Below are 25,137 nucleotides of genomic sequence, written 5' to 3' on the forward strand. Positions count from 1 at the left end.
AACTTCACTTCCAGAAGTTCGTTTGATCTTATATTATATGTTCGTCGCTTCATTCTTCAGATACAGTTTACCAGGTAGATGTTTAGAGATATGTTAGTAAAACATAAAAAACATAAATATAAAAAACTTTTAATTGTAAACAAAAACTTTTATATCTTATGAATAATCAAAATGCAACGTTTTCATCAGTAATTAATAATTAGCGTGAATTAATATATTATTTTTTAATCAATAGCAAAGACCGATCTTGCGTACGTCCCTAAGTCGATCACTGGACGGTTATAAAATCTAGCAAATGTCGAAGACGAGCTAGACCAGCCAGCTGTCCTCCTTATGGTGTCAATGCAGACTCCTGCAGAGGACGCTGCTGAGGTGGAGGCGTGACGTGTGCTATGAGCACTAAATATGGTAACGTCAATGCCGCTCTCTGCAAGAACCTGCTTTATCCACCTACTTATGGTTTGGGAAGAAACTGTTTTGAAAGGTTTTTTGTGGCTTAGAAATAGGTTATCGCTATCGTCAGTTCGCAACCCGGCTGTAACTGAAAGATAATCTTCTAGGGTTTTTGCTGGGCATATGCATGGATTGTCAAAAAAGTAAGGTAGCCAGAGTACCGGTTGTTCTCGATTGGCTGCGGAGGTTTTTATAATGTCTGATATTAGGATTTTTATACCTGTAGGAGTCTTACTAATGTTAGAGATTTTAATAAGAGATAATGTTTGTACTCTTTGCGAAGTGCATAAGGCCAATAATATTGATAGTTTTTTTGTTAGCTGGATTAAATTAATTTCATTATTCGGATACCAATTGGAGATATAGTCTAATACCGTTTTGGGGTCCCAAGTAGTGGCATACTTGGGTCGGGATGGCTTTTGTTTATACATGCCTTTTAAAAGGCGTTTGATACGCTCGTCAGAACCTATGTTATTCCCGAGGAGTAATGATAGGGCTGATCGATGACTATTAAGACTTCCATAGGATGCACCTTCATTAAATAATTTAACTAAAAAAACTATTACTGATGATATTGGGGCTTCGAAACTATCAATTAAAGATTTCTCACAGAAAGACCACCATAATTTGTACGTCGATGAATATTGTTTCATGGTATTGTGGGAAATAGATGCTAACATCAGATCCAGAGCTACTTCGGGCGTATTTAATCTTCTAAATGCTTCCCTGAGAGCACCGCGGCCCCCAGGGAAAGGCTGCGATGAAGTCGGTGATGGGATCTGAAATTTGAACGTAAAATATCTTTTTCAGGTTCAAAAACAATAATATCTGAGATGACCATACGTCTAAGCAATGGAAACCATGTCTGACCGAGCCAATAGGGAAAAACTAGAATGCCGGTAGCATTCTCATTTATTATTTTTCGCAAACATTTTAGGATTAGTGCAAACGGTGGGAATGCATAAAAGAAGTAGGGATGCCAATTAACTGTGAAAGCGTCGACTGTGATTGCATCAGGATCTGGTTTCCACGATATGTATTGAGAGGATTTTGCGTTAGTACGAGATGCGAAAAGATCAATTTCTGGTTCCCCCAGAGTGTGAACTATTTTTTGGAAAGCCCAATCAGAGAGTTCCCACTCTGTATCTAGGTTAATTCTTCGTGATTCTGCATCAGCTTCCACGTTTTCATGTGTGTTTATGTAAGATGCAAAAAGGAAAATGTTTCGCTTCTCGCACCAACGCCAAATATCTTTAGCCAATTGATGCAAATGAGAGAACCGAATTCCTCCCATACGGTTAATATAGCATAAGGCAGTTGTATTGTCAACTCGTAATAATATGGAGCAGTTACAATGTTCACTAGCGAAGCATTTTAAACTTAAGAACACTGCCAATAATTCTAAATGATTAATATGAAAGGATAATTCATCATCTTTCCACCCGCCATTCGCGCGTTTCCCATTACAAAAAGCTCCCCAGCCAGTTCGGGAAGCATCGGTATATATTTCTAAGGCATAATTGTTATCCTGTCTTAGGACATTACAACTTGACATTATATTTTGTTCCCACCAACGTAAGTCAGGTAAAACGTTTTTGGATAATTTTGTTATAGCTTCAAAATCTCCATGTCTTTGAAGTGCTAAATATTTTTCTCGCTCGAGGGTTTTTGTATATAACCAACCGTATTTTACTGCTGGACATGCTGCAGTAAGCACTCCAATGAATTGTGATAATTCTCTGATGGAACATTTCGGTAGGGAACTAAATTTTTTAACTAATTTTTCGATAGTAATTCGTTTCATCGCCGGTAAGCTTAATGACATATTAATGGTGTTATATATAAAGCCTAGAAATTTACAATTTTGTCGCGGTTCTAAATTACTTTTTTCATAATTTATGACAAACCCTAGGCAATTCAATAATTCGATAGTTTTCGTAACATTATTTTTACACTCTGAGTAGGTATCTCCTATACATAATATGTCATCTAAATATATTACAGATCTGTGTCCTTTACTTCGTAAATAGTTTACTACTTCTTTCATTAATTTAGTGAAGACTCTAGGGGCTGCAGATAAACCGTAAGGCATAGCGTTAAACTCAAAACAATGCCCTTCAAATATAAAGCGTAAATATTTGCGATGTTTTATTGATATTGACAATAAAAAATAGGCCTCTTTTAAATCAATATTTGCCATAAAGCCACCTTTTGGCACCAATCTAGCCGCTGTTCTATGATCTTCCATTTTAAAATGAGGAGAAGAAATGAAAAAGTTTAACTTTTTGAGGTTAAGTATGAATCGTTTTGTTCCGTTAGGTTTAGGAGCTAAGAAAATACTGGATATGAAATCGTTTTTAGATCTCGAGCATGGTGATATAGCACCAAGTCTTAACAGATCGCTTATAGAACGTGACATTTCTACTTTCTCATTATTTGTAATGAAATTACGAGGGGTAGACACTTGTGTCACTGTGTTGCAGAAAGGTATGGAATAACCTTCTGATACCCACTTAAGTATTTCAGGATTTTTGGTAATTTTTAACCAACAGTTATAAAAATACTGAATTCTACCGGCATGTACCTCTATTGCTGATCCACTGCACGTGGCTTCTTGGGCTGCGCCGGTGGTTTCTGGTGTGAGGAGCTGCTTAGTTGAGTTCTCCGGTTTGTGGGTGCAGTCAGCTTCCTTTGCCCTCCCCTCCCCCCCCTGTTTGGAGGGAAACGAGGAGGGCCCGTCCAGTTTCCCTGATGGCGTGGGCGTGAAGATTGGTATGAATGTGGCAAATTTGTGAATGGCAATGTTGACGGTGTCTTAGGTTGAGGAGTAGGCTTTTTTATTTGCAAACCGTGCTTCTCAATAACTTTGGTAGCTTTTATTTTGTCCGAAAGCTTATTGCCGTATAGCAGTTCATCGCGGTCTACGTCTTGCATAATATTTAGAAAAGATTTGTCAAGACTGGGTGTAATAAACCGTTTTCTTGCTTCGGTTTTTTGGTGATGTAGATCGCAGAGTAAACGGCAGCTGTTACTTAGGAATTTTACAGCTTGTAGCCGATCATTGCCATCGTCTAAGAGGAGTTCCAAGCCTTTATTAAGAGCAACTATACCCCGTCCTAGTTGCTGTTGCACCGCTTCTACCCTTTTATCCCGAGATCGTGCGGCTTCAGTTACTGCGGCCGATATTTCTGGGTTTAGTTTCGGTGCCTGTAGTAAGGTACAGTTTTCTGGAATTGGGTACTCTTTAAGGAGCTTTTCCTTTGTCTCCTTATTTATACCTTTCCTAAGGATAGGCAACCAGAGGCTTGAGAGTTTATCGTGGATTTTTGGACCTAACGTCGGTGTCTCTTCGGTTGTTTCGCCTAGAGCGGTTAGAGTATCTGGGTCCAGCTCAGGTGCCTGCTCTTCGCTACCCTCACCTTGATTGCTCTCTTCCAGGTTAGATATTGTTACATCAGACGTTACTTGCGGGTCCACTACAGTTTCGAGCATATTTTCGTTATCTGTTAGCAGATAAAAATATCTTAGGTTAAGGAACAATATATATGTATTGTTATTTTAGATACTAAAATTGACGACTGATATGGTAAATTTTACGGAATGCCTTTGTGAAGATACTCAATCCACCTCTAGGCAGTACCAAAAAACCTGAATAGGCATTTTGGTGATTTAGACTGTCCTTAACCGTTACATTGATTACCCTCGTGCTAACACACGGTTAACCTCTAGGGTGTAGGATTATAACCTAGGCGACTCCCACGTGTTAGCACACGGCTAACCTCTAGGGGTTGATTTGCCTTCGTGATGACACACGGCCAACCTCCAGGCGTAATTATTGAGCAAAGTAAGTTTTTATTTCAGCACTGATAAAAACTGATTATTATAATACTGGTAGGTATGTACTAACCTGATTTATCCGATTCGTCTGACGAAGTATAAATAATTCGTCTACGTTTATCTTCTTTTGCTTGGAGTTTCCTGATTTTGCGTTGATAATGCTCAATCTTCGCCTCACGTTTCCTTTTAGGCATATTGGCGTTATATTACTACACGAAAGGAAAAATAGAAATAATTTTGAACTTGTATCAAAATTACGTGCGTTCGCTGCCTCGCAGAAAAAAGGAATGAGTTGACCGCTCAACCGTTACTGTCACAAAGACAAAGCAAAAAAAAAAAAAAAAAGTGGGTAATCGATTAAAAATCGATACTCTCAACGTGCGAATCCTGCCTTGTAGGTCAAAGGGACTACCTGGTAAACTGTATCTGAAGAATGAAGCGACGAACATATAATGACGGTTAAGTATTAGTAAATCTTTGATCATTTCGAAAGCATATACAAACCTTTATGTCAAAACTCTACAAAAAACAACATCATTACAAGACTTACAGAAAAACTCAAAATGACAGCTTCAAAAAAAAAACAAAAGCGAAACACAAAAAAAAAGACGAAATAAGAAACAAAAATGTGTCTTGAAAACGCTCACCTGCTGTGTGGGATTATATCTGAATATCTCGTTAGTGTCTCGGTACCACTTGACGGAATGAAGCTTCTGTTCGTCCATCTTGAAGTGGCAGCTGAGCTCTGCAGCGCGGCGGGGGTCCGCGTACAATGGTACTTTTAGCTGCGATATGTCGTGTGCTGATGTTATTGCTGTGGACAAAGTGTTGTGTTAGGTTATTTTATTTATGAAAATCTTTGGAGTTACTTAAAATATAATGCATTCTCTTGTGTCACTACAAGAAAGATTTTTAATAAAAAAAAACAATAGTTAAACGTAAACCACTCTTGCAGTTAGTTCAAGAGCAAGTTTGACCATTAGGCGCATGAGCATTATCTAAATAACCCTGCCAAAATTTTTCGTAATCTGATATTGGTTTTTGGCACGCAAATGATAAAAATATATATATATAAAATAAAAGTAAAAGTTTTAATTCGTACGAATTTGTATACTTCGTATACTACTGTAACTTTAACAACATATTTACATACTCGAAACCTGCAAAAAAACGAGTAATAAATATTCAACCAACGACTGAATAGTTATAATATTTTAATCTAGAACCAAGCTCTGTATGTCCACAGAGCGCACTGCAACAGTTATTTTTAGTTAGTAAATAAACAAGTGAATATTGCGTAAAGGTTGTACCAAAAGCCGTTACATATTCAAATGGTTTAGGAAATAAAACAAAAAAGCTGGGCAAGTGCGAGTCGGACTTGCGTGACTAAGGGTTCAATATCTAGGCTAAAAGAAAAACAAATTTAGGTACAAAACAAAATGATTGAACATGAATCAATGAATTAAAGTGTCTAGTTGTGACGGTTCATGAGGCACAGACAGTAGGGTCTAAGTAGGCTTTCGTTTTTACGCTGTGGGTACTAACCGTAAAATAGTAAAACACATTTGAGTATTCGAAATGACAGGCAGCCTTTCATGACTGCTAGAAAACTAAGAAATTTCTTGTTTTTTGCGAGTTCTGTTTAATCCACCATACTTTCGTAATGCCTTTACTAATTTTGAGGTACAACATATTTAAATCAAAACTATGTTTCTTTTTTGCTGACTGTACATCAATTAACCATTGTATACGCAAAGGCCATATAAAGTTAAATAATGGTTTAGTACGAGACGTTTTTGCAGAATTACTCTTTGCTCGCTGAAGTTTGCAAAATTTATGAATGCAGAATAATTAATGCTTATCTGTCTTAATGGCTTTAGGTCTTGTTTATTAAGCATGATCTGTGAGGATAAAATGTTTTATTTGAGTATATTTTTGGTTACGCTAATGGCAAAATACTGAACCATCTCTCAAGTTTTAAGTCATAATTGAATTTTACGTTATTTCCCCTTTAATTATTCAGTATGCAAAAGCAAGATGTATAGTAATCATTGATAATAATTCAGACAAATTTAAACGAAAAACACATCAAGCAAGAAAAACCGTGTATTGTAAAAAACCGGTTATGCTGGCTTGACTCCAACGTGTTTCTGGTCGATTAGAGAAATTACTGTAGTTCTAAAAAAATACAAAAATATTTAAATGAATCCTTGAGCAGAGCAATACATGAAATATTTGTAACTCATATAGGATGTCATAAAATAACGAGACTATAAATCTAAGCGAAAAGTATTACTCAAATGGTTTACGTGCTACGGCGTAGCTATTTCTACCGCGTAGCCCGTAGCATTGTTTTATTCTGAAAGCCAAAATATTTTTATAATAATTATTTCGCAAAGCTGTAAACGATGAAAAACCTCTTAATGTTGATTTTATAAGGAAAAGCAAGGAATAATAAAAATATTTTACAAAATATACTCGAGACAAACACGGAAAGCCCAAGAACAAATGTTTGTGTGGGACCAGGCTATTCTTGTAAACAGGCTATTTAAAATTTGTGTTAAACCCAACATGACGCTGGGAAGTTCAAAAGCGGTTGGAAATGTTTTTATATGGATGTTATACACGTATGATACATTAATGGCATTGGCAATCTACATATTGTTAGATAACAATATTTTGCAGTTTTTGCCCAATTTGAACACACAAAATCAAGTTTATCTAATAACTGTATAATAATCTAGGTATTATTTTCAAACCTCTTTGTTACATCGAAGTATTTGCACATCATTATCTATAAGTAAAAAGTAACTTGCAATTTTTGACTTCATTAAATTACCCTAAACATTGATAAAAGTCTCATACCCAAATTGAGATAGGGATTTTCAAAAGGAGCCACTGGCAAAAACAACATAGCGTCAATACTTGCTCTGTAACCACACATGCATGAAGATCTCATTTCATCACATAAAACAGCTGATGTGGTTGTGGTAAGTAATATAATGTGCATTCGGTCCATTTGCGTCCGACAAGCATTGACAGAGGTTGAACAAATGAACACGTTCACGATTGGTCTTCCTTACTAGATATTGGGAGTAGGGTCATTGTTTCGCTACATAGAACGAGATAATTTGTATTATATAGATTATTCGTTTCAAGTTTGTGAGGGAATATTGTAGAAATAGTCTTCACACGGCCACCTGCGAGATGGATCGACGACCTGGTGAAAACCGCTGGGTTGAATGCAATGAATGCTGGGTGGCAATGAACCGTTTGCGCTAGAGAACTTATAGAGATGCCTATGTCCAGCAGTGGACAGCTATAGGCTAAGTTGATGATGAAGAATCTTAGCTGCGTTTTCACCAGGTTTGCGTAATGAGGGATATAGAATGAGGATACAGATAGGTTACTATGTCCTTGATGAAGCTTCTTCTTTTCGTATGGTTGATATACAACAGGGTGCCAAAATAGAAGTGACCCTCAGTCCTCCAAACAGATGTCCGAGTTAAAGCAGCTTACGGACACCGAAAGTGACTTTTAACGAGTTATTACTTTGCAGAACGTATCTATATGTATTAAAAAATATTAGTGCGTGTCGGAATTTGTACAGACAAACTATGACTACAACGTGATTTGCTTGAGAATTTAAATGTAATCCTCGTCTGAAACGAATCTTTACTGAATCACATAATTCCATTAATGGCTTTAAAACTTAAGTTAAGTTTTTAGAGCCTCTAATGCCTTAATCAATCAGAACTTTGTTTGACAGTTGTAATAAACATTTGTCTACAACTAATATATTCATTGGCTTTTGAATCCGATCTTAAGGGGTTTGGTATCCCTAGCTTCCTTCAAGAGTCGCACTCAAACTGCTCATGTAGATATCAGCTTCTGGTTATCCGGCTCTCATAGAGATGTGTAAACTCCACTTGAGATACGCGGGTTGCTTACCCGAGCTTGAACATTAGGTTGCCTAAATTATGTCTTAACTCGCATAACTTTAACTATTAGCTATGTTTATGCTCCATTCATATAGTTTTGTTAAAGTTGAGGACTAAATTAGCTGCTGTGACGTATTTATAGACCTATTCGTCTCTTTTAGTGACCAGAAATCACTTTTGCCTGTATACATCAAGGAAGTTATTTGCCAGACCTATGTACATACGGGTATTTGTTTTGTTTTGCCACTGCGACTTTAATCCAGTTTCATCCAAAAAGTCCACTTACTTTTATTAACTTCAGTTTTAAATTGGATCAAAGTGCAACCTACAGATGTGTAGCGACGAAACCAAAAAAGTAATTCTATAAAGTCAGCATGTTGACATGTGCCGATTACCCTTTGCTTTTTTGGTAAGTAAAAAACTTGACCCAAAATGTAGTTGCGCCGAAACAACTTTATTTAAAGGGACGTCGTTCTGCGTTATTTTGTTGGCGCAAACCGCAAACTGACTTGTCGATCCCTCCTTAATAAAACATGGCGCACGAGAAAATGGAGGGAATGCGTATAAATTATATATTTTGTCAAACATGTGCAGGGTTGTCGTAAAACTTTTAGGGCTCATTGTTTCAGGCAAAAGTAGAAAGCCAAGGTCCTAGTATGTTTACTTTTGAATTTATCAATGTGTTTCGTAAAATCCACTTTTACTAATGTCATCCACAGTTGCATGCATAAGCAAAAATAGTATGCATTATTCGAAAAAAAAACATATAAAATCCCTATAAACAACAATCTATATATAGAATTTCATTATAACACTAACAAAAAAATAAAATTCTAAGACCTACCTATAGTACCTATAGCAAAGATAATGCGTATATTTTTATACGATGAACACAAATAACGATCAACTTTGTTCGGAAATAGGAACGGACATAGGATTTACACGCCGCAGCACAACAAAGTTAGCATCCACCCTAACGAGTTCTGATGGATTCCTGCGTATTCTTGTGAGTCAGATGTACAGTTAGCAACTAAACTCAACTTTACAAATACCGAAAACATAAAGAAAAAAAGTAAGTATCATTATTTGATCTAATAGCAAACAGCAAGTCTTATGCACAAGTGAGGATTGTTGTTGACCGTAGTATAAGATTAAAGAGACTTTTATACAAAGTTTTATAGCAATCGTTATGTATAGGACTTTAATTAACGGCAGATATACACTAATTAATTTTGAAAAGCTGATAATACTTTTTTTCCGTCATACTAGAGCGCTAGATTTACTTTTTGGCACCAATTCTATGGAGCCAACAAAAAAAATTATACTACGGAACTCACAGTAAAATTATAAGAGATATTACGACAGTATTTTTCAAACCAGTCAAAAATATTGTTATTTTTAGATCAATATCACTGAAAACTCGACCACCATACATGTAAAACATGGCTCTAACGTAACACGAATATTTGCTTAAAAAAAGGCGTTGGAAAATTCGCTTTCGCGTTAAATTTATCCAAGAAACAATATCGCTACCAAAAAGTAGGTACGTAAAAGTTGATAAACTCATCGTTGGTTAACGCTGTCGTTGCGATGTAAGCAGAAAGATATAATGTTGATGAAGCCTTCCGTGACGACCTTACCTAATGTAGCGTATGTTATTGAGTAATGCGCTAAAGATCGATTTATGTCCATAAATGCGGTACTTACACTTTCGTTGGAAAATGTATTATATTTTATCTAGTGAAAGAGAAGATTTTTCACATGTTCAATATTTTATACTTATTTTAAATAAGTAAAATGGCAAAATGTCGTCACGAGGTATCATGCTGTGTAGTGTTGGAATATAGAGACGAATATGCATTTTTGGACGTCGTTTATCAATCAGCTGAAATTAAATATTAAAAAAAATGGATTTTGATGATGGAAGTGTAGCTGTTCACTTCACTGTTTTTTTTTTCTGCGCTGTGTAAAACAATTTTGCAAAATGGTGACAGTAAGAAGCTGGTGTTTTATTATTTTCTTCCTTTTAACAAAAACATAACACACTAATCTAGAGTAATAAGTCGTCTCCAATTAGAATCAGGAAAATGTTTGAATCTTATTGTTGATATAGCCCTACTAAGGGTAGTTTAGACTTCAGGGAGACTAACCTCCTTAGTACTCTTCATATTATACACAATGAAAAACAAACTGCACTCTGCAGTTTTCATTTTACGAATATCATCGCATTACTTACTCTACACTGGAGTACCTCTTAGCACCACAAAAAGCAGTATTGAAGTCATTTTCTTTCATAGAAATTCTCCTTTTTAGGGTTCCATTCAACAGGCACCGATGCAGTTCAATAGGTAAAACGCAATCCCATAACTGAGTCTGTCAATAGGCTGTTTACACGAGTGATTGCTAGAGACTCAAAATTTAAACCGATGACGTCTTTCAGTTGTCGCAATAAAAAAATAAATTTAAACTAAAATTTTATATCAAACAACGGTTAGGAGGTCAGACAAATAAATTTGGTTGACAAATAAATAAAGTACTTCAAATTCATTTATCACCAAACCAGTTTATCTTTACATGTGTTCTACGGAACTCTTAGTATCCCGAGCCCGACTCGCACTTGAACGTTTTTTTTTCTTTTTGACGCTGAGAATCCTTTGCACTTTAGTAAAAGACGCTGTTCCTATTAAGTTTCTAGATACTAACAAAAAACTGTTTACTAAGATGTTATGAGAAATGAAGGCGTCTTTAATAACGGTGCTCTATTTAATATTTTATGTAACAAGAAATAATAAATTAAAGTTTTAAATAAAATTTTCCTACGTAAAATATTGTAAATATTTGTTACTGGCAGAAATTATTTCATTTAAATTAATATAAATTTAGCGAAAGTCCTCTGGGCACTGGTAAAGTTCGATTATTTTCTCGTTTATAAGCTTTCATATTTACATAAAAAATTGAATCCATTATCCAATTCGAAGCCATCAGATATCGGGAAACGGATGATATAAAAATATTATTATGATGCCGCAATAAACATGTTATTTGTAAAATCGAATTGAATAAATAGCACTTGAGTGTTCTGCGAGGTCGACAGGTGAAATAAAAAAGGCTCGGGTTTTAAAAGCCTTTTTTATAGTATAATACTGTAATAAAAATATATATAGTTAAAATGTAGAGTAGCATATTACAATCAAATATTTTGTGTTAATTTATTCTAATACCGGCCTGTCAATATCCGTAGAACTACTGGCCATAGGCCTAAAATAAATTAATAACATTATTTTGACAACTTCATCTCGTAAATGTAAAGATAAAATTCGTCCATTAAATGAAGCCTTCGGGGAATAGACAATATTTCAACATAAATTTAAAACGACGCTGGCTGTAATAATACAAATAGCCTTCATAATTATTGTCTCTGTGGATTAATAAAAACGTTAGTTGGGCTAATGAAACAATTACTACGATGAATATTCAGTGGAACCTCGGTTCGTCAGAAACTTTTGATATTTTGAACGCTAACGCGTCAGTGAGGGTGGTTCGACAGAACGCTCGCTGCAAAGCAACTTAAGTAAATTACTTAGATGGAACCCTCCATAATTATTATTCAACCTTTATCCGACGCAAATCGAGTAAATTTGTTCCAAAATTACTTTTATTAAAAGCATTTCTTTCCCTCCGTCGAACCAAAGTGCTAAAGTAGAGTAAATGGACTGGAATTTCCGTTTCAGGAATACCTAAATTATATGGGAATATTATATCTAGTAAATAACTCTTTAAAACCGACGATAAATATATTTTTGGCAAAATCTCAGAGATTTTTTCTCTAAAACAAAAGATTTTATTTCTGGACTAAAATATCCAATTTTAAAAATTTCGCATTCAAGCCGTGATTAATATTCACAATTTGTTTCTTTAATTGAATTAATACTACTTAGAAATTTAACAGTATGATGACGAAATATTTGTTTTCAATTTTTCTAAAACGGAATTTTAATCTAAAAACTGGTCAAGTACAAGTCGGACTCGCAACACTAATGTTCCGTACAAATTTACAAAAAAATCGTTGCTTTACCCTGATATTTATTTTTATAATTTGTTCGGCAACAGAAATAATAAATAGTGTGTAAAAAGCTGTGGCCATTATGGTTCATGATCTACAGCCTGCTAAGACACGTACGGATAGACAGACAGCCAGCTGAGTCTTGAGTGATAAGCTTCCGTTTTTACCCTTTGGGCCGGAATCCTAAAAATATTCATCAATTTTTTTTTATATTATTTATTAATTGAATTATAAATAATGTCACCAATGAGTCGGTGACTTTATTTGTAGTCACTAGAAGCTTTCAAAGTAATTAAACATTTTCACATTCACACCCACATTGTTAATTCTTTGGCTTAACTGACAGGCAACGTTATGCAAAAATAGTTAGTCATACAAAGACAATTAGGTTACCTAGGTGACCTAGGGAGTGCCTGAAATTAGCTTTTTTCATAGAAATTCAGACCCAAGTTAATTAATTTTAGCAAAAAAAATTATTCTTTATAAAAATAACATAAAAATTCTACGTAGGTACTTAGATTTAACTGAACACATATTTGTTTTTTATAACTGCTGATTATAATAATTATACCTTAACATATTTATAAGTATGCGCTTATACATATAGAATTGCCTTTCAATCAAAACACGAAATAAATAGTTTAAGTCAAGTCATATTAAAACGGGTAAAGTTAGTGTGTTTTTGTGTATGTAGGTAAGTATTTTACCTCTTTACTCCCAAAGGGTTGAACCAATTTTTAATTTGGTCTTAGCGTCTGCTGATATATATCCTGGACGAATATATTCGGTAACTCTAACCGGATTACCTCAAAAGAGCTTAAGGTTGACAAATTTAGTCCTTAAAACAAAGCATTAAAGTGGTTTTTTCTAATTCATTATTATCACTCATTTAATCGATCGTTTATCAATATTCTAAAATAATAACGAGTAAAGAAAGTAAAGGTCAATTAATAAAGTTAATGTTTCACTTGGCGCGAGTAACAATTTATTGATTAATTTTGACGGGTGAAACTTGACGGGCTGTCTTGGGAAATTTTACGGCACTAGGCTCAATAATCTCTTCAAAAAGGGCCAAAATTTAATTTAATGTTTTAAGGAAATTAACCTGTGCTGAGTTTTGCTTGGTGACAAATTTCAATGGATATACATATATGATTCGACTCATATACGTATATGGCTTTTCAAATCTCGTACGTATATTATCAGGCTGTATTTCTGTTTTACATTATCTATAGTAGTTTGTGACACGGATTATGTTTATGAGCCAATACAGTCGCCTCGTAAATATACGAGTAAGTTATTGTAAAAAAAAGGTTTAATAAAACAGTTGTATTGGTTAAAAAATATATCACCCTGGCTACGTTCATGCGGATATATCCTCGGAGACATATACCACTAAAAATAATATAACGACATCTATGCAGGTACGTCATGCCACAACAGTAAAAAGGGACAAATAATAAAACTGGTCCATTGCGTGTTGGACTCATAGGACTGACAGTTCCTGTTATTTTCTTTTAACCAAGTTCTGAAGGTTCATGACGTACAGTCTGGCTGACAACAGACAACAAACTAAAGCCGTCTGTCCTAATAAGAGTTTCGTTCTTACCTTTTTGGTAGCGAATACTAAATTTTATATAGCTGAAGCATATAGTTATAGGATACTCAAGTTTTGTCGACGTTGTTACTGTGACGTCACAAAAAGGTGCGATTGAGTTACCAGGAAAGTGTATTGTTCGCGTGTGAATAACCAGGCTGGCTCCTCAGGGATTCCGCCAATAAGCTAATTTCGCGACAAACGGAACAATTAATGCATTAATATCAATACTTCCTCCCTTTGTATTAACCTAATTAGGTTTTTTCAAATTAGTTCTTATTTATGGGGTCAGTTGTACACTGTTGATTAATGTTTAACGAGGGTTTTTTGGCTTTTTTATTATAGTTATTGTGTTTATTGCAAATTGGGTTCAAAAGTAAAAATTCCATTATAGCATTTTCTTGATCAGTTTTAAATAATTATAAAAATTATACACATAATGAAATATTACAGACTGCACGAATAGCCGAGGGGACCAAGTTACGTGATAAGTGACCAAGCGCTGTGTTATCATTTCAGAAAACTCCTTAAAACCGACTAGTAATTTGCAAAACAAATTATTCAAGTCATTGTGTTATAATATTATTATTGCTAACAGTTGACGTTTTCATTAATTTTCATCAACGCGTTTCAGATAAAATGTTTTGAACGCTGGATATCAAAACAGCAATATGAAAACAAAACATTTACACGATTATTAAAATTAATATTTTAATATTACGTTGAAAAATTATGTAAAAACATAAATATCAAAGTTGATTAAACTTGCACAATACATTCAATGACGCGTTTTATCCTAAAATAATTTTCGATTGCACATTTGAACGTCCAACGTCATAAATACTGGTATTTACAGTTAGTTTTCAAATAAACTTTAATTCCTCGCCGATAAAATTAAAACAGTTCGAGAGAGCGTAAACAAGGTTTGTAAATCGTTAAAAATTTTCGCATGTCATATTTCACGAATCCAACGAGCAATTGTTTTTGTTACCCGTGAAAAATAACAGTCGCCTCAATGAAAACCCATTGAATTCCGTGTTTTTTTTTTTCATAGAAAGCAGTCGACAATGTGTATTATAATATTTCTATGGAAAACGAGTTTGATGTCGTTTTAGACTAGTATTGTCTCATATTGAAAATAAAACCACAGGCCTCTTTGAGCATTAATCATTACGCTAGCTTACTGCTGGTTCGCGATTTCAGTTTCCAATATTTGGAATACAGAAATCCTGAAGATTGTTTCCCTTCACTGTTTGTCACTGGTATCTGAGATTAATTAAGAAAGCACATAATGCATAATTTTTAAAAGCCTTTTATATTATGTACTTCGTGCGACACAATAAAAGTTTGAAAACACGTGTGAAGCATTTCACAAATCAAAGGGTTTAAGAGAATCGTTTAGGCACTTCTCAGATCCGCGACACTGAGAGTTCTGTACAGGTAAGTTGGTCACCCATAAAATTACTTAACCTCAATCATTGTATTCTATTTACAACATACCAGTAATGATGTCTGTCTGGCTATCAAGGTTTCTGGGGACAGACATTGTCTCTGAGTCTCCGTATTAGGGTTAAGTTTGTAAATGTTAAGTATGGAACCTTAAACCTCAATAATTTCCTATTTTGAAATCCGCATCCAAATTAATTAAACGTTTTACACATCATAAAACAATCTTGTAGACATATAATTAGAGCGCAGCCTGCAAGCACACACATACGACCTCGTTTAAAATTGTCAGCAAAATGGTTTTTGCTTTTGCACTAAGTTGCACATGTAAGTACCTAATCTCCTCCCTACGGTGTCGTTAGGGACAACTAATGGATTTTATCACTAAAACGAAGATAGTATAGACCGATAAGTTTTGCAAACGACCCGATTAGCTTTTTATAGTTTTTTTCAGTGACAAAGCAAAAATGTTTTTTACAATATAACTTTGACAGTTTAGTTCTGAATGGATCTAATGGGTCTATTTAAAGTTCATGTTCTAGAAGTCTTCACAATTGGTTGATTCATTGAAAAGCAGTGTTAAACGCGGTAATTTTTAACTATTTATAATTTAGTTCAATAAGTTTCATATGACAACATTACGTGGATCATTTAAGTAGAATATGAAGCTATAAATATGTCCTTTTTATTTTTCAGCATTTTAAAATTTATATTTTATAAATTTCTTAATATTCTGCCTATTCAATATTTTATGATAACCAGTCTTCTAATATTACAGCCATATTTAACTAGGACAGATAAGTATCAGTTGTAATGGAAACTTAACGCTGTTGGAATATGTAAACTAGCGGGACAATTTACATAAAGCAATTAAATAGTTTTCCACAAACAGTATACCTACGTTTACATTAAGTTATACGGAGCTGTAAGCTTTATTTCGTGTTCTTTGGAAGCCTTCCCGAAGAACTGAAATTTATTTAGCGGAAGTATTAAATTTTAATTAAAAATTTTTTATTTTAAAGTTTCGACTGCATTGTTAAATTCGAATCGGATTTTTTTATAAAAATCAATTAATTTTTGCATTCCTAGAAACAGCAGGTTTATTTCAGATTTGAATACTTACCTAATGTTTACAAAGCCATTATTTATTTAAATTTAAAGTATATACTGTCACCTTGTTAAACAAAGAACTGTATTTCCCTTTATTTTGTACTTTATGTCGGTCTCTCGTCCACGGTACCGGACGGTACGGTAGTCACCTGAAGTCATTTCTTTAAGGATTTTCATATCTCTTTCTGAATACCTACAAGACCTCGACAAAACCTCAACCCATGAATCTGGTAACTGGGTAACACACTATCCTCCACAAATACTACACCATCATCATCAATTCATGGCCCACTGCTGAACATAATGTAGGAGTATGTCAAATTAAGTTTATACCAAGCATAATTAGTAACTTAAACAAAATAAATACGAACTTTTTGCTGTGACATTTACACGTATTCGTTTTAATGTTGATTGTACGTGCTGAGTATAAATAAAGGGTAATGGTGCATGTTACCGCATGCATCGTTACCTCTTTTTATTAATAGCTCTGACCGACGACTTCATTCGCTTACTGCAAGATAATTTATAGTAAACAACCTTCCAATAATGTATTTAACTTGTTTTAATGGTAATGTTAGAATTAAAATTTAAGATACATCTTTAATATACTATAGGTAACCGAAAGAAAAAAAAAGTTGAGGAGGTCAGATAGGCAGTCGCTCCTTGTAAAACACTGGTACTCAGCTGAAACCGGTTAGACTGGTAGCCGACCCCAACATAGTTGGGAAAAGGCTAGGCCGATGATGATGATTCTAATAAGCAGAAAATTAAAATTAAAATAGTACACCTATTAAACAAAAGTGTTCTTTGTCGAATATTTTCTTCCGTTATTCGACATAGAGACCCTCAACCCTAAAGACATTTGAGCCTCATATCTAAATCTCTGATAACCTTTAACGTTCACACTTACTAAACTAGACAATAAATATTAATAGGTAATATCGATATAATAATTCTTTATTAACATCATTACGGTATCGATAGTCCATTGCCACGCACCACTAACCCGATCGTGAGTGACCTACTTCGACGGCCACTTAGTCGATAAGATAAGGGTACAGCACTAGTAGTGCTTCTATACGGCTTCGACTAATGCCAGTAGGGGTAATGCTATTACAAATCTTGTTTTCGCAAATCTTGTAAAGAGCTATGGAGAGTAAAGATAATTTCTACAGATTTATAAGATTTGAATCTCTTGATTTACTTTTTTAAGGTGTTTTAACTATTATAAGACGATAAATTAAGTACCAGATCGCTTGAACCGTTTGACAAAACTTGAATTTTCTTGAAGTGAGAGAGATGTAAGACGAGTAATGACTAAAGAGGCCTTTGCCCCGCAGTGAGATGAAACGGCTAGCACAAAAAGATTGTCGGATTTCAATATAGTATCCAGAGTATTTTCAGCTTATTCCACTTCAATTCCGAACAGAAATGAAGACATACTCCGTTTATTCCCCTAAATGATTGATTGTGACGAAAAAATATTTTTTGTTAATAGCTTAGTTTGAAGAGGTGTTTAGAATTACTTGGAAGGCAAACAGAGCATTGTTTACAACGCTAGTTGCGGGTTTGCGATATCAGATTAAAATCTTTGGAATCCATGATTCTTCACTGTTTTCCTTTTTTATACGTACCTAACACGAGACTTTGAAAAAAGTCACATTGCATTGGTACTTGGGATAGCTGATAATAATTAATACGATACTGGAATAATAAATATACCTTCATACTAAAGAAAAACAAATGATAGATATCTGCTTTGATATCCACAAAACCACCTTTCTGTACTAATTTCGCTTATTCCACATCCGCCTTCGACCTTATCATCTATGCGCGACAACGAAGCACTTGACCTTTTTCCGATCTTAATATAAAATCCATTAGTAGGCTCTATACATTTACAAAGAGTATTAAAAGATTTAGAAGATTTCGTTATTATATGACATTTATTATAAGGTTTAGAAGCGAAGTTCATTACATTATCTGATTATTAAAAAGACGTACAATCCTCAGAATTATACCATGAAGCAGCTAAAGCCCAATTCCATAGATATGTTCAAAAATTATCAAGTTTGGATAAAAATTAAGTAAGATATAGCTAAGAGGAATATCATATATTATTATGAGCGAGTTAAAAATAGCATCTTGCGTAGGCTCAATATAGGCTCATCCTGAGTGAATGGAACTAAGGACAAAAATTCCAAGAATGGAAATGGTTCATCTTTTAGATTATCATACAAAAATAGGCTTAAGTAAATAGGTCCCCAGAAACTTGAGCCAGAGTATAACACAGTCTAAAACAAATGCCAAACAATACAATTTTCCAAAACGAATAAATTTCCCTCAACGGTTATTGACATGGGGAATAAAGAAGTATTGTCGCCAACCCTGGCTTCCAGCCAGCCTCTAACTGTCATATCATTACGCTCATATTGTCTTTGTATCCGTCTTATACAACCCAAGGACAGGACAAACAAACAATTGATAAAACTACTTTTGTTTTTGTGAACTCTAATTACACGTGAAGCCAACGATGCTTAATTCTAAAATTATTGAGGAATTGTACAAGATAGTTTCTTTAATTCTGTCGGTTTCTTATCATAAATGTCCTTGCATAGCTTAAAGGTATTACTAATTACCGTAGAAAATATGGTGAAATATTTAACATAAAACAGACAAAATGAAGAAAGGATAGTGAAGCTTATATCTCAATTTCACTTATCAACACTTGTCGGAACCATCAAATAAATGTATTTTATTTGACTTGTAATAAACTAGATAAATATTTTAACGGGTAAACTAAAACACAGTCTTCGCAGTGGATGTTTTGCGAGGTTGACAAATAAATAATGCAGCGCTCTCGACTAAAAGTGCTTCCGAACGTCTCGATTTCACATCGAGTCTGTGAGGCTGATCGAATCGATTGAGGTCGGGACGTCCGTCGAGTCCATACATCGAGGTGTAGGGTCTCCTGATATAGAATTAATCGCAAACGTTGGGAAAGAAATAAGGAAGTCTTTTAAAAGTTCCCGGATCACGTGAGAAGTATCGATTTTTTATTACGGTTTAAAATCGGGTAGGTGATACCTGAAATTCTCTGGATGGCTTCAGAGATTTTGGTTAGAGATGTATAAAGATAGAGCTAGATGACTGGACGTTCTTTCATCGGTATTATGATTTTCAATTTTGACCTCATGAAAATCTGCTCCTTAACTATACATGCTTAATCTAAGCAGGTTTTGCCGTATCACATGGATTTCAGTTTATTATTTATCCCTACAAAACCAATCACCGTTAACTAGATTTCATAACTTAAATATTCATATACCGCAACGTAAATTTACATATTCAAAGAATACCCAACGAAATGTAAACAGAAGCAATTATAGAGCTCCTATCTATCCTTGCGCACTTATCGTTCCATTAGCGGGAATTGGCGATTCCTGTGCTCATATGTGACCGGGCTCGTCAAAGGTAGGTAAGGCTGTATTTTACACGGCCCGAGTAATTACGACAATCTAATGGACGGAATGATCGCGGAGGGTTCTAACGGTAATAGATTTACGTATCCAAAGTACCGGTCTGAAGAATGCCGCGGTTACATTGGCTACCGATTAAGGCGTAAGCTACACTTCCCTGGATTAATAGTTTAATTAATCTTCTGTACAAGTTGAATAGGTAAGGCCCGAGCGACGGCAAAAGGCTATTACTGTGCCTATATCGTTTGTAAAAGCGATATCCCGACCTCAATTTAGAGGTTGTATGAAACACGCCGACCTATTATGACGTTGTCTTCAAATATCTCGTTAGGTACAAAATGAGGTATTTGTGTACTGCGTAATAACTTAAATAAGTCCCTTTATTTATAAATGGTATATTAAGTTTTGTTAGCAAAACCCTCTCTTGTATTAATTAATTGAAACTTGAGTTTGATTGAAAGCTGCTGAAGGAGAGAATATCGTAGACGTCTTAAATCGATTTATTCTCGAACAAAGACATTTTGGCATATACGTGGGTACCGTCATACCGATGTGAATATCTGAGACCCAAATTTAGAGTTTGACATAACAAAAGATGTAAAAGTATGTCAACCTGTTAGTTGGATTGCCTTTTGTTTTAAAAATATAACTCTGAAGCTCAGTTGTTGACTTTTCAACGAAATCTCTGTTTTAATGCTTTATATTTTTATGTAGGACAGCGGTTTGCTCGTTCCAATGTCGGCTGATAGAAATTATATTTAACTGTTCTATTTTAATTTATAAGCTTCTGGGTTCAAAGCTAGAATTCTCGTTATATAGGGTAAGTGATTGGGTATGGATAGGAAAACATGATGACATGGTACGAGGATACATGGTAGAGGGTTTTTTTACAAAAGACAAACAACTTTGCAGCTGTTTCCATCAAATCAATTACCGCATTACCCATTGTCAAACTTGGATGTTTACTTTCATTACTTTTTGTTAAACCGTTAACGAAAATACATCGTCTAAGAAAATTTCAACTAACTAGCTATCACGGTTTATGAAGTACAACAAGACAGACAGGTGGACAGAACAACAGAAGAACAGACAGCGAAACTATAGTAATAGTATTTTATTTCACCTTTTGGGTACGGAAATAAGTTCGTAAAATCAAGTCATTCTGTCCGTTTACCAAAGACAAAATATTCCACCACATCATCATAAAACATATGATCGCACCACCATGTAAGCTTCAGTAAATTTCTTCCATTTTATAGCAAACTTGTTCTAACATTATGTACCTATGTTCCAGCTCCTTACAACTCACTACATAACTGCATGAACAATGGTGATTACCCCGTGACGTCCCAAGCTGATAACTTTACAGACCTTCGGAAATAGCCCATTAATATTAATAGGTTTTTACTACGCTAGGTTCGTACCCATTATCTTTTGTTTCTCCTAACTTTGTCTATACAGGAAGGGTAATTTGTTCGTAATTAGCATAAATGTGCTATTGCTGAAAATTAACGATTGGGTATGTAAAATGTTGCCTTCAATTTGAGTTATTGGTGTAAAGTACTTGGTAGACTGCTGTTTTAATTTGTACCCTATTTTGTTCGTGTTTAAGGTTCAATTTTGCATGACGAAGATCTGAACTTATAGCGTTGCAAATATTAAACTTTGAAGACGGTAATTTTTTTGCTGAATAAATTTTTTACATTGGAATCAAAGTTGCTGATTTTCATTCTTTATTATAAAAAATCTTATTAAGATATTATAAAAAGCAAAACGAAGTGGATATTATGTATTTTTATCTCCTATTCTAGGGAACTTACTGGGTATCATTGAATCAGTTTCCCATCTTACTATATCCAACTGAATATCATATTTCACATCTAACGACTGTTCTGACCTTTATCACCTCGGTAACATAATATTCTATGGTAAAATTGTTTGTCTAGAGTTTATAAAACATAACATCTTAGGCACTTAGGTACGGGAACACGTGGCTAATTATCAAACTGTTCCAAACTGATGGTCTTAGAAATATAGACTTACTAGCTGTTACTCGCGGACCGCGGAAATGATCCTATGGGAACATAAAATCGGTATAAAAACTATCCTAACAATAGATAACTGTTTTATAAAAATGTAACTTGTTACACAGAATATTAGTAGATCACGAAAGTTAGGTTCGAAAAAAAGAAAAACTATGGGTCGTTTCAAATCCTTGATATTTCGTAACCCATCCCAAATCTTTCACAAATTCATTTAGTTTTTCACTCACCTAAACCTCGTGCACGGAAACTAGAGTTATATTCACTATACCTTATATTAATGTAACAAGTATGGTCACTTCTGTGTCCCTCACGTCGTATTCACACCCTGTATATTCTCGACACGTTCCGGATACGTTATCATATCCAAGCAAACACGGCCTTTTATGTATGTGCCTATTTGTATACTAAAATATCTGACAAGGAAACTATTACTAGGGCGAGAAGTGTTGCTTTTTATTTGTACAACATATGGTGAGGAACAAAGACAGTTAAAAACTATATTTAGTGTTTTTATAAAAAAAAAAGTAGTATTTTTTTTATCAAACGGTGTCACTGGTCGAAAATTACATTATCAGACATGACATTGAATAATCAAGTAATGAAAGAAAATATACCAAAATATGTTTTATTCAGACTTGATCCTTATTTCAAATCTCCTCAAGAACCATCTCCTTACATACAACAAATAAGTTATATGAATTCCATATTTCTTTTTAGTAAAACGAAATAGAATTTTACAATATAACAAGCTGAACGGCGAGCACGTATCAGCTACAAAAACGCATTGTGTGTGCGGTTTCCACCGGGCACAGTCGAAGCACGGCAATACGCGAATATCGGTATCGGAAGCTCTCTTGTGTTGGCAGAAACCCCACATAACTATTCCTGCCATATAATACTGTTAAATTCAGAGAAACGGAAAAGTACTATAAATAAAATACAATAGTGTTTTGAAGGTATTCAATAAGCTATTGAATTTTATGGTCTTGGCGGTTCCTCGATTGTCTGCGTGATATTGGCGTGTGATGGTTGAAAATAGGTCGGAATGCCGTCCTAAGATATTGCGAAATGAAACAAATCGGTTCTTCTATACAGGCTTAATATGAGGCCTGTATAATCACGAAAAAAGTTTCAATATGCAACGAAAGATTTTGAAAGATTTAGATGGAAGAAAAACATTGTCTCATAATGACATGAATAGAACAGGCATAAAAAATAAACAAAAGATCTCACCTACATATAAGAAAAAAACAATGAAATAGTCAATCAAAAGTCATTCTTAAATTTAATTACGCAAAAAGTTTCGTTATGGAGCGAAAGATTTAGAAGGTAGAAAGTTGACTTGAATAGAACAGGCATAAAAAAATTAAGTGCAGTAGAATAACATACCTATCTTATGTGAAAGAAAAAAAAACAATGTAATAGTCAATCAAATGTCATTCGGTAATCGAAACGACTCGTTCCTCACTCAGTCCCTTTGCTCTGTGACTAATGACTATTGAGATTGGTTGACATATTGCTGTTCATAGTGACGATGAGCTTGTTGATGAGTACTATTGCCAATCATATGCGGGTGCGATGTAAAATGAACCGTATTTGTGGGAAAATAAGGTCTGTTTTGTATTTTGTTAGGTGTTCCTGATTCAATAGCTTTAATTCTTGTTTTTTGTTAGGTAGGATAATTACAAGAATTGTTAGTGTCACTTTGAGAGCTACTTCTTAAGAACAATGAGTTAATTTTTACGTGCAATTATACAATGCTTTTTTAAATTAAAAACGGCAATTGAAACCAATAACCTATATCATAATTGCCTAGTACATGCATGAAAACAGAGAATATAAAATTTAATTCTCTGTATCTGCAGCCTGAAATTTCTCCCATACTCATAGTCAGCAAGTTAACCATCAACTGTTCATTACAACCGACGAAGCTGCCAAATACTGAACATAAAAAATGTTCTTGGGGTACCGCCAATAAGACTTGCATCCGACGGGCTCGGTCCTGACTCAGTGTCAATTATAAGGATATTAACATACAGTAAAAAATAATGTCTTGGATGCCCTAGTGTGGTGCATTGATAGGCATGAATTTTAATTTGACCTGAATACGCAAATGCATCTAATATTTTTTAACGTATTGCCATGTCCCAAATGTGTTGATAAAAAATACTTGCTTTGTAACAACAAACCAGTGAACCGGTTTCAAGTATGTATGATTTTCAAACTGATAACTGAGTTGTTAAAGTAAGCCAGTTTTGTGCGACGTGTCGCGGGCTCGAAGACAAAATGATGTTTGTCTGATCAACGGCTGCTTGTTCTGAATCTATGTCATGTACTGCTGGGTGTCTTTGTGCTTGTGATCTGAATGTAAACTTGTGAGACATCATTATTGAATTACAAAGTGCGGGAAAAAGAAAAATACTTGTTTGCACTCTTAGAATGTAGCACGGTTAAAGTACAACAAATAAATAAAAAATAACCTATCGTGGTCAACTGTTAAGAGTGACCCACCCAAGTTGCGAAACGAGGCAATCAAAACTATTTACACATGATAATACTATGTTACAATAACACTAAAACATTTTGTCCCACGTACAAACTAGAGCAAAAGTTTCTTGTACATAGTACAGACACGTCCAGTTATACCCAAGGTCTATAGAAGAGAGAAACGAGATACGTAGACAACTAATTAATTTTATCTTAGGCGCCGAGTTTCATTTCTTCTTCCATCTCTGGGGAAAACCTGTCGTTTCGGTATTACATCTCACAGTTTGTCGACAGTATTAATGTTACAGTGCTTATATTTTATCTTCTCGCTGCTTTGCACAGAACTTATGAATGTGAAGTTTTCAAACGTTCTAAAGAAGAGAATTTTATTCGTTTTCGACGAATGACAATTATGATTATTGACTTAATACATTTCAGCTATTTGATCAGCTCTAGCGTTTGGAGGCATCTGATTTTCCATTGACCTAATCATAAACGGTTTGGTAAAAATCTTTTCTAAGTGACTTTGCATCTGGCTTGAATGTTTGCAAAACTCTCCACAACATAACGATTAAATATCTTTGTGAGGGAGCGGTTCAGTGAAAAAGTGATGAATTATGTTCTAAATGAAAGTGCTAGATGCTAATAGTCAGTAATTTTTGTTTAAGAGATCAAACAT

General features: G+C 34.5%; 2 protein-coding genes across 2 annotated transcripts in view; both read right to left on the reverse strand.

Moving 5' to 3' along the window:
• Positions 1-25,137, reverse strand: part of LOC113491913 — a 56,897-nt gene that overhangs the window by 19,481 nt on the left and 12,279 nt on the right. Inside the window, exon 2 of the mRNA XM_026869129.1 lies at positions 4,938-5,104. Coding sequence (XP_026724930.1) covers positions 4,938-5,104 — 167 coding nt within the window. The remainder of the gene's footprint in view (positions 1-4,937; positions 5,105-25,137) is intronic.
• On the reverse strand, positions 1,156-4,589 carry LOC113491914. Its single transcript, XM_026869130.1, has 3 exons — positions 4,431-4,589; positions 3,038-3,708; positions 1,156-1,232 (listed from the first exon to the last, which is right to left on the reverse strand). The coding sequence occupies exons 1-2, from the start codon at positions 4,482-4,484 to the stop codon at positions 3,040-3,042; spliced, it is 723 nt and encodes a 240-aa protein (XP_026724931.1). The 5' UTR covers positions 4,485-4,589; the 3' UTR covers positions 1,156-1,232; positions 3,038-3,039.

This window comes from Trichoplusia ni, chromosome 3 (genome assembly GCF_003590095.1).
Source record: "Trichoplusia ni isolate ovarian cell line Hi5 chromosome 3, tn1, whole genome shotgun sequence".
Taxonomy (NCBI): Eukaryota; Metazoa; Arthropoda; class Insecta; order Lepidoptera; family Noctuidae; genus Trichoplusia; species Trichoplusia ni.